Source organism: Helianthus annuus, chromosome 4 (genome assembly GCF_002127325.2).
Source record: "Helianthus annuus cultivar XRQ/B chromosome 4, HanXRQr2.0-SUNRISE, whole genome shotgun sequence".
Classification (NCBI taxonomy): Eukaryota; Viridiplantae; Streptophyta; class Magnoliopsida; order Asterales; family Asteraceae; genus Helianthus; species Helianthus annuus.
Window position 1 is genome coordinate 1,814,905 of NC_035436.2, and position 13,211 is coordinate 1,828,115.

Genomic DNA, 13,211 nt, shown 5'->3' on the forward strand with positions numbered 1-13,211 from the left:
AATTTTTTTGTCTTCTAAACGGTTTTCATAGTCTCTTGTGTATTATTTTTTAACAAGCAAAAATAATTGTATTGAAATATTGAAAAAACCAGAGCATCACACTCACCAGGTTTTTTTTTTTTTTGAAAATTAACTATTATTCACAAGCTACCCTCAACAGAGGGAAGCCAAAACCAAAAACCAATTGCATCACATTGAAAGAACACCAATCTCTCCAAAGAATTCTCCTATTTTTAGATCTATTGTGATACCATTGGAATCCTAAAACTTTTATATCTTGAAAAATATGTAGAATATCTTTTCTTTTGTTATTAAATCTCCTATCGTTCCTCGCCGACCAAATGCACCAGCGGCCGACAATGATAATATCGTGAAGAGCTTCGCCTTGGATCGAAAACACAAATATAGGACTTATCTTGCACCACCGACTAATCATACTCCATATGTTTGAAGCCACAAAGCAAGAGCAAAAGATGTGAACAGCCGATTCCTCTCCGTCTTCGCATAAAGAACATAACGAATCACCGTTGAAGCAATTCCGTTTTATAAGGGCGTCAGACGTCGCGATCCTTCCCATCTCGGCTCTCCAAACTAGGATGTTACACTTCTTTGGCACCCACTTCGACCATTTAAATATAAAATTCCCGCTATAATCGATCTCACTACTAAGAAAGGATTTAACCTCTTTAACCGAAAATTCATTGTTCTTACCTCCGTTCCATTCCCATATGTTACAAGAATATAACGGACAACAAAACTTCCAACGAATGTAATCTTCCGTCTCGAGCCCAGTAACAAGCGGTCTCAACCAAGACCAATTACCAGAAAAAGATTTGGTTTCCACATTAAATCTTGAGTAAATTACAAGTTTTGTCCTTTATGTTTACATCAAATTTCAGGCGCTGTCATTTAAACCAAAACTTGACAGGCGGTGTCCTTTATGTTTTTAAAATCTTGCACGTTTTGTCCTTTAGGCGAAACCCAGTTAGATTTTTTGGTTAAATCTGGTCATGTGCCTTGCACATGAGGGTATTATTGTCATTTCACCTTTTCAGGGACTGTTATATAAAACAACTTGTGGTTTAGGGACTACTTTGCAATAAAATGAAAAATAAAATAAATAAATATAATCTATCTTCCTCTCTCAAACTGAAAGTCCCTCTCTCTCTCTAAACTTATGATTCCTTTCTCTCTCATCTCTCTCTCTCTAACACAATCTGAAGTTGTGAGGACAATGAAGGTCCCTCTCTCTCTTCTCTTCTCTTTCTCTCTAAAATAATCTGAATGGATGACGGCCGTGAAGGGTGGTTGTGGTGGTGGGTTAGGGGCGGCGGTGGGTGATTTGGTGGTGGGTGAAGGTGTGGGGGTGGTTGTGGTGGTGGGTTAGGTGCGGTGACGGCAATTGATTTGGGTTTGACGGCGCTCGTGATGATGGATGAAGGTGAAGAGGTGGATGTGGTGGTGGGTTAGTTCGACGACGGTGATGGTGGTGATCCGATGTGACAGTGATGGTGGTGATCCGGCGGATGGATGGCAGTCACACCTTCAGGTAATAGAACCCTAGCCCCTTTATCATTTCCTCTCTCTTTCCCTCTCTAAAACCAGTCACCGGAGATGAAATTCCGGCGACGTGGTGACGATGATAATGTTGACTGAGATGATGATGACGATGGAGAATGGCAGTGGTCGAGGTGGGAAGACGGTGACAGCAGGTGGAGATTTGGTTGAGACGGTGGTGGGAACTTCGGTTCACGGTCATAACAGTGGCTTTTATGTGTTTAATGATATTCTTGTAACAAGCTGTTTGATTAGATCTGGACAAAGGTCTGTTGATTTATTAGAATTGGGATTTTTGATTTAAGTCATGGTGGTGATTTGGGGGTTTTGTTTATGAACAATGGTTGAAGATTGGATGATGTTTTAATTTGGGGGTTTTGTTTATAAACGAGATAAACTGGTGGTGATGGTGGTGGCGGCGGTGGTGGCGGCGGTGGTGGTGGTGGTGGTGGCGGCGGTGGAGGGTGATGGTGATGAAGGGTGGGGGTGATGGTGGTCAGTAATTTACTCTCTATATAATAATAATAATAATAATAATAATAATAATAATAATAATAATAATAATAATAATAATAATAATAATAATAATTTATTTTTTTGTTTTATTTTTAGATAATATTAAATAAATGGGGTAGAAAGACTAGAATGCCCTTGAGTGACCAGATTTAACCAAAAAATCTAACTGGGTTTGGCCTAAAGGACAAACGTGCAAGATTTTGAAAACATAAAGGACACTGCCTGTCAAGTTTTGGTTTAAAGGACAACGCCTGAAATTTGATGTAAACATAAAGGACAAAACTTGTAATTTACTCTTAAATCTTTCAGCAACCTTGCAACATTTCTCAGATTCAAGGAGGAATAAAGACGGGAACCTATCCTTGAGAGGCAACCCACCTGTCCAACCAAAAATTAATAGATGTTCCGTTGCCAAAAATTTTGAGAAACGCTAACAGCCCCGATCTTCGTTTTATCCATCAAAGCAATGATGTTTTTCCAAATACCGTTTATATTTTTATTAACCGGGATCGAGCTCCAACAGTTTCTCTTAGAATGAATAGAAACTATGACTTTCCTCCATAATCCATTAAGGTCAGTTTTGAATCTCCACAGCCATTTGGATAAAAGCGCTATGTTCACGTCCGAAAGGTTAGAGATACCGATCCCCCCCTTGTCAATAGGTACGCAAGGCGGTTCCAAGCGACCCACGGGATTTTGGAAACTTCACTGCTACTACCTCAAAGGAATCTTCTCATTATCTTTTCCAAACCTTTTATAACACCCACCGGAGCTTTAAAAAGCGAGAGGAAATAATTAGGAATACTTTCAAGAACCGATTTAACAAGGGTCAACCGACCTCCGATGGAGAGAACCGAGGCTTTCCATAAAGCAAGCCTAGACTCGAAGATATCGAACACCGCTTTCCAACTGTTAATCTTATACATCTTCGCACCAATTAAGGTCCCAAGGTGAACAAACGGCAACTCACCAGCTTTACAACAAAAAGAATCTGCCACCCTTTTTACTTCATTAGTTCCAACGCCAACGCCAAAGAGGAGAGATTTGTTCAAATTAATTTTGAGGCCAGCGCAAAAATAAAAACACCTCAGCAGTTTCAGCACTACCTTCAAGTTATTATGGGTCCATTCTTCGAGAAAAATACAATCGTCAGCATATAAAAGATGAGAAATTGTCGGACCGTTATTTGGAAGACTAATACCTTTCAAAGCACCCAAATCGACCGCTTTACGAATCATACTTGAAAATGCCTCCATAACTAATAAAAACAAGAAAGGTGAGATAGGATCCCCTTGATTCATACCTTTAAAACAATTAAACTCAAACCTTGGAGACCCCTTAACCAGAACTGCCGTCCGAGCAGAGGAAATGATCCCATAAACCCACCGACACCATCGAGAAGGAAAACCCAATTGAGCCATCACCGAAATAACGAAATCCCAATTGATGTTATCGTAAGCTTTAGCGAAATCGATTTTGAAGATAAAAGCTTTATATTTTACCTTCTTCATCCAAGCAATAACCTCGTTCAGATTAAAGGCCCATCCAAAATCATCCTATCTTTCAAAAACGCCGTTTGAGTGTTAGAAACAATCGATCCGATAACCTTTTTGAGTCTATTAGCCAACACTTTAGACACCACCTTGTTTAAAATACCCACAAGTGTAATAGGCCGATGCAACACATGATTATTAGTACGACACATGATTAGTAAAAACAAGTGGCTATACTTCTTACACTGCGTAGATCACACTCGCTACACGCATAATTACATAATTACGACATGCGTTAAGTTTACCATATTTTAACAAAGTTAACCTATTTCATAAATTACAAGAAAATAAGAAACAAAGCAGAAGTAGGAACAAAAGATCAATTACATATTTCTTTTTGGATTTTGTGTTTCTGCTAATAAGTAATAAGCATAAAGGACCAGTTTTCTGTACAAAGATGTATTTACAAGAAACAATTACATCCTTTTCTATCTAAGCACACAATTATACATATCTTAAACACTGCAAATAGAACCTATTATCATCATCTTCCCCACCCAACAACCATAGGTGTCTGCTTCCTGGTTGCGGTTCCGACAGACACACCACGATCATACATACGCTGGATCTCTTCCCGATACTCGGTCAACGATTTGTCTGGTATCCTTGGTGTTAGCTCAACCACATCCCCCATTTTCAGCTTGCAACTTGTGTCCATCACTGGCTCATGGTTCAACCTCGGCCTTAAATCTTCCTTTACAGGAAATCGGTATGGAGCCCACCTCGAGTTTCCCTGACCCGCTAGGTTTAACAGATCCTTGACGGTTGAATTTGGTGGAAACTCTTGTACTGACATCTGAGACAAAACATTTAAGGCTACGTATATTAAAAACAAATTAGTACCGCTGTTAAAATTACCATTTGTAGTTGGTTGCTAGCGGTGAGCAGAAAACCGAAAAAACAGATTTAACCAAATTGAAAATAACCAACCCGCACAAAAAACCGAAAATAACCGAACCAAAATTTACAGTTTGGTTACGTTTCTACATTTTTTGAAAGCCAAACCGAACCGAATAACCTAACAAATCATTTTTTAAATGTTTGTTATATATTGATTTTGGAATTATTAGTTTTATTCTTGACTATTAAGTATTTATAATAAAAACATTAACATGTTTATCTATTTTTAAAATGATTTATCCATGGCCTACAAGATATAACAAAATTTTAACATATAAATTAAATGAGTTTCATAGTATTTTTGAAAGAAAATATCTTTATGAAGACTTTGGAGAAACATAAAAATAGATTAGAATACTTTCTATTTTTGAATCTTACGTAATTTTGTTCCAAAAATCGAAATAAACAAACCGAACCATTGCTAAAACCGAGATGACCGAAACCAAATGGTTTTCAATAACTGAAAACCGAACATAACGGTTTCGGTTTTACCATAAAACCAAACCAAACCGTGCACACCCCTATTGGTTGCTATAAACGCGTAGTATCTAGCAATTTTTTTAAAAGAATGCTAAAAAGAGATTAATATTTGCATACTACTAACCTTGTCATTCTCAATCATGATGACAAAAACAGGCCCATCAGGCCCACAACCAGGTTTATATGAATGCGGGCAATCTTCAGAATGAAAAGGGAAGGTGCAGGGAGGCTTGACGGCTTCGTTATAGCCCATGCATGACTTGTCTTGGCCCATATTCTCACATTGCCATGTGACGACCCAACGGGCCCATTCAACCATCTGGAGCACAAACGAAGGGTGCTTACAATCGCCTTCTTTGTATCTCCAATGGGCTGCAAACCCAAACTCAGCTTGTGAGTGCATAGACAGTGTCCTGATTTGAACTTCGAGTGGAACCGACCCTTCTCCCATTACTACTGTGTGTAAAGACTGGTACCTGCAAAATAGAGAATATTAAATACAGAAGAACGTGTCTTAGAAGTTTAACCAAACCAAGTTACTGAAGGTTTTAATCCTAAACGGGTCGTTTTGAAAGAAAGTGAAAGTTGAAGGGGTGAATAGCAGGAGTCAAGAGAGTTTAATTAATTAGTATTTAATTATTAGTTTATATGTTTAGAATTATCAACTGTTTAGTTTGATTTATATGCAAGTTTACCAGATTATTGAAATCACTAGAACATAGGAGTTTAGAATCTGGGTCAACAGTTACCTCAATATCAATTATCAGCTAATTCTGTAAACGAGCCGAGTCGAGCCGAGCTCGACCCAGCTCGAGCTCGAATTTCAAATCAAGCTGAGATTTGAGGCTCGAGCTCGACTCGATTAAAATTCGAGCTAGCTGGAACTAACAAAAAACTGCAAAATTTACTACGTAAAAAGTCCTAAAAAATGAATTCATAGATTAAGGGCTATAATTGCAATTTAATTTAACCAAATGGCTAAATATGCAAGTATAAATAGTTTTCTCACTTTGTGCATTGTCTTTACCTTCTTTTACCTTCTTTTATAGGGGAGACACTCCCATAGTTTTTGTCTTCTGAGCGACATGGGACAAAAAAATGAAGGATGTAAACCTTATCGAGCCGGCTCACGAGCCAAGCCAGGCCAAGCTCGAGCTCGGCTCGTTTACAAACCGAGCCGAGCTGAGCTGGCTCGTTTACAACCGAGCAAATTTCGAGCCGAGCTTTTTTCAAACTTTTTTCGAGCGAGTTTCGAGTGTGCTACGAGCGGCGAGTTTTTTGAACACCCCTAGCTAATTGGAATATGACTACTTATTTGGATACACCATATGCAAAAAAAATGCATGAAAAGTTATTTATGAGTTTGAAAACTGACCCTTCCTTAAACTTGATCTATATTTAAAAACAATTATCAAGTATGACATCACATGCCATGTGGCATGCATGTACATTAAAATGACAATTGAGATGCCACGTTAGTAATTTTGAAAATTCTGCAAAAATGGTAGGTTGAACACAACTCGTCCGTTGCTACCGTCGGTATTAGACATATCACAGAAAGCAATATAATAAAATGCAAGCTAGTTTCTATTTTGCAATATAGTAGCTAAAATCCTAAGTGTATGTTCAATTCAATTTAGTGTTGTTTGCCCATTTACAATGAACTCCCTAAAGTTTATTTGGCTTGTTAGCAAATCCACCCATTATACTTCATATCTATGAATAAAATATAAACTTTTGGGACTAAACCACTAAAAGACAACCCTATAGGGACTCCATTAATTAACTCGAGAAAGTTTGTTCCTTAAATTGAACACAAACCCAACATGTGGAACAATGAAAGATGGCAATATGGCATACCCGTTACACTTGGGCTTTTTTATGTAGTCCTTGAACTTTCCAGGCACTTCAGGCCACAACCGGTGAACAATCTGCAATGCTTTATAGCAGTCCTCTTCATTTTCAACAATGAGACGCAGCCCATGAATATCGTGAATTTCATCCATGCTCAAGTTTTTTCTACAGATAAATGCATAACATGTCAAATTAATATACATTTGATAAACACAGAAAGGGAATAGACCAATTAGGAAACGAAATCGTTTCATTTCATGCATTAAGCTAAATCAATTAGATTTATCCACTATCTCATAAAAAGATTTCTTTCAGGGGAGATTGGGATTTGCTTATTTAAACAACTTATATGCTTATTGTGTAAAAGAAGTATAATAAGCCGATTATCTGCTTCTTCAATTAAGCATAAGCATAACCTGTTTAGAAGCAGAAAATCGCTAACTCCCCCTTACAGTTCTTCCTATTTCAACGAAAGAACCATAATTTTCATAATTACTCATTTCATTTTTTGTCATGTATCAAATTGCCCCTTTAAAATATTTCTAAATTCCCAATTAGCTGGTGTTCAAATCTGCTTATTGAAACTGCTTACTGCCATATGAAATAAGCAACTTCAAACTGCTTATTCAAAACAGCTTATTTCACTCAGAGACTATCTGATAAGCAGTTTGGATAAGTAATCTCAAAACAACATTAATTACTTCATTGCTGAGTTATAATCTATGCAGTTAATATCGGTCCCCATGTAAAATATCGGTACCGATATTACCGGCGATATCAACCAATATTTGACCGATATATCACCAATATTTCCCGCTATCAGAGTACCTTTCTACTTTGTTCTACCATTCGTCTTTCTTCTTATTGCTACTGTTATTGTTTTAAGTCCTGATTGTTATTTGTTAGTGTTAAATGTCGATGTTTTAAGTCTTAATCAGTTCCTAGTTGCTATAATTCTTAGTGTTTTGCAAGTTACAAAAGGTTAATTTGTTAACGGTGGGAGAGCATACTGAATTGTTGGTGTTAAATTGCTATATATATAAATTCTGCAAGATATTAATATTACCAATATCCCACCGCGATAACCTATATCTCAAAGATATTTTACCACATTAACTGCTTAGATTATAATGCAATAAGCAGCTAAGCAGTTTAATAAGCAACCCCACACACAGTTCGAAGATGAGTTCATAAGAGAAGAAGGAATAGAGAGACATACTTCAGCATTTTGCAGTGAATGCTATACAAGCTCTTATGACGTCCATATAAAACATGGTAAGAAATTGATTCATCTTGAAGCGATAGCTCCAGTTTCTTTGCAGCAGAGGTAACCATTGCCTCATCAAAAGACTTAAAAACCTTGCTGGATAGATCATTGTGCTGTTCTGGATTAAGGTATTTGAAGCAAAGATTCTCCAGTTGCTCTTTCCAACTAATGATTCCTAAACGGTTTGCCAAAGGAGCAAATATCTCCATTGTCTCTTTTGCAAACCTTTGTTTTTTACTCATAGGCAAAGCTTCCAATGTCATCATATTGTGTAGCCTATCAGCCAATTTTATAAGCACTGCCCTTGCATCTGCCATTGCAAGGAACATTGTATGTAAACGATCTGCCTCCATTGTTCTATTTGCTGTATTGCTTTCACGAGCAAGCTTGCTCAAATGGCTTAGCTTCGACACCTATAAAGTTTTAATCAAGTGTTAAAACTTAAAAGGCTTTCACAACAAAGATCCACTAAAAAAGTCAATCCAACTAGAAATGTTTAAACAGTAAGCAGCCAAAATGAAGTGACGGATAGAAACAGGTTATATAAATCTTTGTCATCATGTACCGTTCAGTTTTCGTATACAGAATATTCTACAACCTTCTAGGGAATGTCATTATTAAAGAATCTTTTAGGTAGGTAGTTAAGGTTGGATCAAATAGTAAGAATATATATCTACAATGCGCCGCATTCAATGTCATGACAGCCTTCTTAATCTCTTTTTGACGACTACATAGCTATGCAGATTAAAAAAACAGTAAGCAGCCAAAATGAAGTGACGAATAGAAACAGGTTATATAAATCTTTGTCATCATGTACCGTTCAGTTTTTGTATACAGAATATTCTACAACCTTCTAGGGAATGTCATTATTAAAGAATTTTTTAGGTAGGTAGTTAAGGTTGGATCAAATAGTAAGAATATATATCTACAATGCGCCGCATTCAATGTCATGACAGCCTTCTTAATCTCTTTTTGACGACTACATAGCTATGCAGATTAAAAAAACAGTAAGCAGCCAAAATGAAGTGACGAATAGAAACAGGTTATATAAATCTTTGTCATCATGTACCGTTCAGTTTTTGTATACAGAATATTCTACAACCTTCTAGGGAATGTCATTATTAAAGAATTTTTTAGGTAGGTAGTTAAGGTTGGATCAAATAGTAAGAATATATATCTACAATGCGCCGCATTCAATGTCATGACAGCCTTCTTAATCTCTTTTTGACGACTACATAGCTATGCAGATTAAAAAAACAGTAAGCAGCCAAAATGAAGTGACGAATAGAAACAGGTTATATAAATCTTTGTCATCATGTACCGTTCAGTTTTTGTACACAGAATATTCTACAACCTTCTAGGGAATGTCATTATTAAAGAATTTTTTAGGTAGGTAGTTAAGGTTGGATCAAATAATAAGAATATATATCTACAATGCGCCGCATTCAATGTCATGACAGCCTTCTTAATCTCTTTTCGACAACTACATAGCTATGCAGATTAAAAGAAAACAATTGTTCTTTATGGATGCAAACAGATCACTCCTAACAAGATGCACCAAATAACAAAATGCATATAACCAACAAAATCTCGTAATTTAGAAAAGTACCCCTTCAACAAGATCAGCAACTCCAGATCCAAAGGTTTGGAGAATATAATCATAGCTTATAAAGGAATCATCAAGTGTGTCATGTAAAATCCCTGCAGCAACCACCGTCGCATTAGCACCGATTGTAGCCAGCAGAACCGCGGTTTCCACGCAATGTTGTAAATACGGATCACCACTGGCTCGCATCTACAACATCAGTATCCCAATTTAACACAACTATAACAAACTATTAACAATTGAATAACAAAGCTAGACAAGTATTAACACTTAATATCTTAACAACCTGCCCTCTGTGCGCCTTTTCGGCTTCATAGAAAGCTTTAATAACCAAACTATCATTAAAAATCTTATGTTTCATCTGTGCATTCAACAACAAATCCTTCACATACGGCTCAGGAACCGATTCCTTCAAAGCAGTATCATCCATAACAAAAGTAAGCTCCTCACCAAAACTATCATTCACAAGCGACCTCCGTGAGTCATAATCAACACACGCGCCAAGCGCGTGCGTAACAAATCCTTTAAACAACCGTTTACTCCCACCGCGAACGACGGAACACTCTCTCTCCGGCGAAAACCTAACCGGAGATGACGAAACCGGACCTTGAAACACCGAAACCGGACTCTGATGAACATGATCTCGTTTCAGATAAGATCCAAACGGCGAGTACGAAAACGAACTGGTTAAACTGCTCAGATCTTCACCGCTGGTTCTCATCGACGGTAGATCTTCAGATCCGGCACCGGCGAAGGTCGGTGACGACGAGAAAAGCGTGGATAAACCTCCGATTACCGGTTTTGATGACGTAACGGTTGCCGTTGATGACGTAGTCGGACGGCTGGATAGATCGAAATCGTAGGATGCGTGTGAGTTGATTGTTGATGAATACGGCGTCGTGTAGATGCCTCCGGGAGGACTTGCGTACAGTGCAATCGTCGGAACCGCCATGGATGAAGAAGATGAAGAAATTTGTGAAAATTATGAAGGCGTAGGGTTTTGAATTGGTGAAAATTGAGATGAATTAATGGAAGAACATTGGTTGATTTGTGAAAGGGAACAAATTAGGGATGAAAATTAGGGTTATGTACAGTGTACAGAGGGATATGAGATTTGAAGAGATTGGATGAATGGAAGTGAGAGAGGGAGATGTGGTTTTCTTTTCTTCTTTCTTTGTTTTTTTGTCGTAATAGATGATATTTTGTTTGAAGAAACAATAATGGAAAAGTTATAATTTGGTGAATTTACGTGTTTATCCTTGTGATGTACCTGAAGTAACGGAAATACAAATGAATACATTTTATTTTATTTTCAAAAAAGTTAGTAGACGTGTTGTCAAATATTGCTTGTTACTTAAACGTTATCACGAATGGTATATTCGTTTTGACGTTATTCTCGTCATATGTATGTATATTTTATTCTACTAAATGCATTCTATTTTATTTTATTTTATTTTATTTTGTTCTATTCTAATTTTTTTTACTCCAACAATATCATTTCACACGAAAAAGGGCAATTACAAAGCAATGACAGATAGTCGGGCAACAAGTTACGCCGCCACCCCCTTTTGAATAGAAAAACCAATTCTACTAAATACAAATTTCGAAACCTTTAGCGACGAAGAATTACTATTAACGACTTTTTGAACCCGATTCAAAAGTCGCACAGTGTCAGGAGCGAGACCACCAAAGGTATCAAACGCAAACGGAACAAACACATGTTGATTCTCCAGGCAGGCTTTCTCATGTTTTGTCACTTTGCTTGCCTCTTCCTTGAGCACCGCTTGCCCTACGACAAAGCTCTTGTCCTTTAGCCCGACAAGGGGGGAGACTCCACTTAGATCTACACAAGCGTGTTTCCCCCCTTCCCATCCAAACACAAGGATGTCCGTCGAGCGTAAAGTGGACCTCCCCTCTAAGGGGTCAGTCAGAAAATTTATTGGAGCCTCCTTTTTGGCAGAGATCCCGGCCCGCTTAAGAACATCACATAACACATCTCTCACCCAATCATGCCGATATTTAAACCCTGGTAGCTCTTTACAGTGGATCGGCTCGCCGAAAGAATCCAAACATGCTTTGCGGCATACCGGACATGGCTCGTCAACTGAGAACAAAGGAATCATCAGTCGGTATCTAAGGATAACACGGTATTCCACAGCCGACATGTGTTGCCCCAAGCCTTCAATAGGTGCGACAGACAGAAAATCCTGAGCATGTGGGGCACGTAGACATTCAAACACAGCTCTTTGCCAAGGGGATAAAACAAACTTCTTTTCAAACCTCTTGACAATTTCGCCATATAAGGCATTCGCCAAAATTTTCTGGGATTTAGGAGGGGCGGTGTCTTTAATGTAGAAACCGCCAATATCAAGGTCAGGAAGAGAACTATGCAAAAGGTTCAACGCACTCCTGTAATCGGAGTTTAAAACATCCCCACCACATTCTCAGAGTATGTGGTCTTGTAAACCCCAAGATTGGGCCCTTGAAGCCACGAAAGCATATGAAGAGGCATCCTCGGCCGTACAAATCCCTAAGCCTCCGAACCGGGTCGGGAAAGAAGCCAACCTCCACTAGAGATCTCCAAAAAAGGCACCCCCACAAAACAACAATATCCTCTAATGCTCCCCGGAGGCCTTCATCAAAAACAGAGACAGCTCCCCCGACCAAAAAAGGTTGACACGTTCGAAGACCAAACAGTAATTTAGCAACACCCATACAAGAACGAAGCAAGAGGAGCTCGCTCTGAGGGTCCCGTAGGCGTTTAAGCCACCTCATCAGCTCGACTGCACAGTTCGCTCTTTTAAGAGCCATACTACTAATAAACTCTGTATCACGACTAACGGCACCCCACAGAAGTTTCACACCCAGCACCGGCCTCCCAATCCCCCGAGGGAATAAGCCCTCCTGAACCTTTACACCATTGCAGGTTGGCCAGAAAACTTCAGTTTTCTTTATATTAAGTTGAAGCCCTAAGGAAGGACCCTCAGCTTTGATGATATCTAAAGCATTAGCCACTTGGGTGGGATCTTCAATAAGCGTTCCGTCATCTAGGTACCAGGCGTGAAATAGAAGTTTGCAGCGATCGCTTATTCGGTAAATAAGGGGGTGTAGAATAAGGGCAAAAAAGGAGGGGCCCCAAGGGGTCCCCCTGCTGAACGCCAGTAGTAGACCAAATAAACTCATCCCCCACATATAATCTAGCTGGTTGACCATATAAAAAATCGACCCACGTAGAAATAGAAGGACACCTTTTTTTTTACCTCGTACAGTAGGGCTGTCCTATCAACCAATTAAAAGCGTTCGAAAAATCAACAGTAAGCATAGCAAGAGACCCATCTTGGTGGTACTCATTAAGGAATCTGTTCGCACTATGAAGAACGACCTCTGCCCCATACGGAATCCCTACCCCAAACTGGAAATCGCCAAGGTATTTGGCCATCTCCTTCCCAACACCTTTCATGGCCACCTTGGAGATCAC

At 38.6% G+C, this 13,211-nt stretch overlaps 2 protein-coding genes across 2 annotated transcripts; both read right to left on the minus strand.

Moving 5' to 3' along the window:
- Positions 1-2,792: 2,792 nt before the first annotated feature.
- LOC110935387 lies at positions 2,793-3,329 on the minus strand. Its single transcript, XM_022177778.1, has one exon. It carries the CDS (start codon positions 3,327-3,329, stop codon positions 2,793-2,795), a length of 537 nt encoding a protein of 178 aa, XP_022033470.1.
- A 601-nt stretch (positions 3,330-3,930) lies between these two features.
- On the minus strand, positions 3,931-10,947 carry LOC110935487 (probable GTP diphosphokinase RSH3, chloroplastic). Its single transcript, XM_022177872.2, has 6 exons — positions 10,020-10,947; positions 9,737-9,922; positions 8,080-8,540; positions 6,867-7,025; positions 5,131-5,482; positions 3,931-4,422 (listed from the first exon to the last, which is right to left on the minus strand). Exons 1-6 carry the CDS (start codon positions 10,683-10,685, stop codon positions 4,111-4,113), a joined length of 2,136 nt encoding a protein of 711 aa, XP_022033564.1. The 5' UTR covers positions 10,686-10,947; the 3' UTR covers positions 3,931-4,110.
- Between the last annotated feature and the right edge of the window lie 2,264 nt (positions 10,948-13,211).

What these genes read in the sequence shown, in the direction of transcription:
- LOC110935387 (XM_022177778.1), bottom strand. Translation starts at nt 3,329, where the DNA reads ATGGAGGCATTTTCAAGTATGATTCGTAAAGCGGTCGATTTGGGTGCT.
- LOC110935487 (XM_022177872.2), bottom strand. Translation starts at nt 10,685, where the DNA reads ATGGCGGTTCCGACGATTGCACTGTACGCAAGTCCTCCCGGAGGCATC. An exon ending in AAAAGGCGCACAGAGGGCAG is followed by an intron (nt 9,923 to 10,019) that starts GTTGTTAAGATA and finishes CTGATGTTGTAG; the next exon opens with ATGCGAGCCAGTGGTGATCC. An exon ending in TCATGATTGAGAATGACAAG is followed by an intron (nt 4,423 to 5,130) that starts GTTAGTAGTATG and finishes GTTTTGTCTCAG; the next exon opens with ATGTCAGTACAAGAGTTTCC.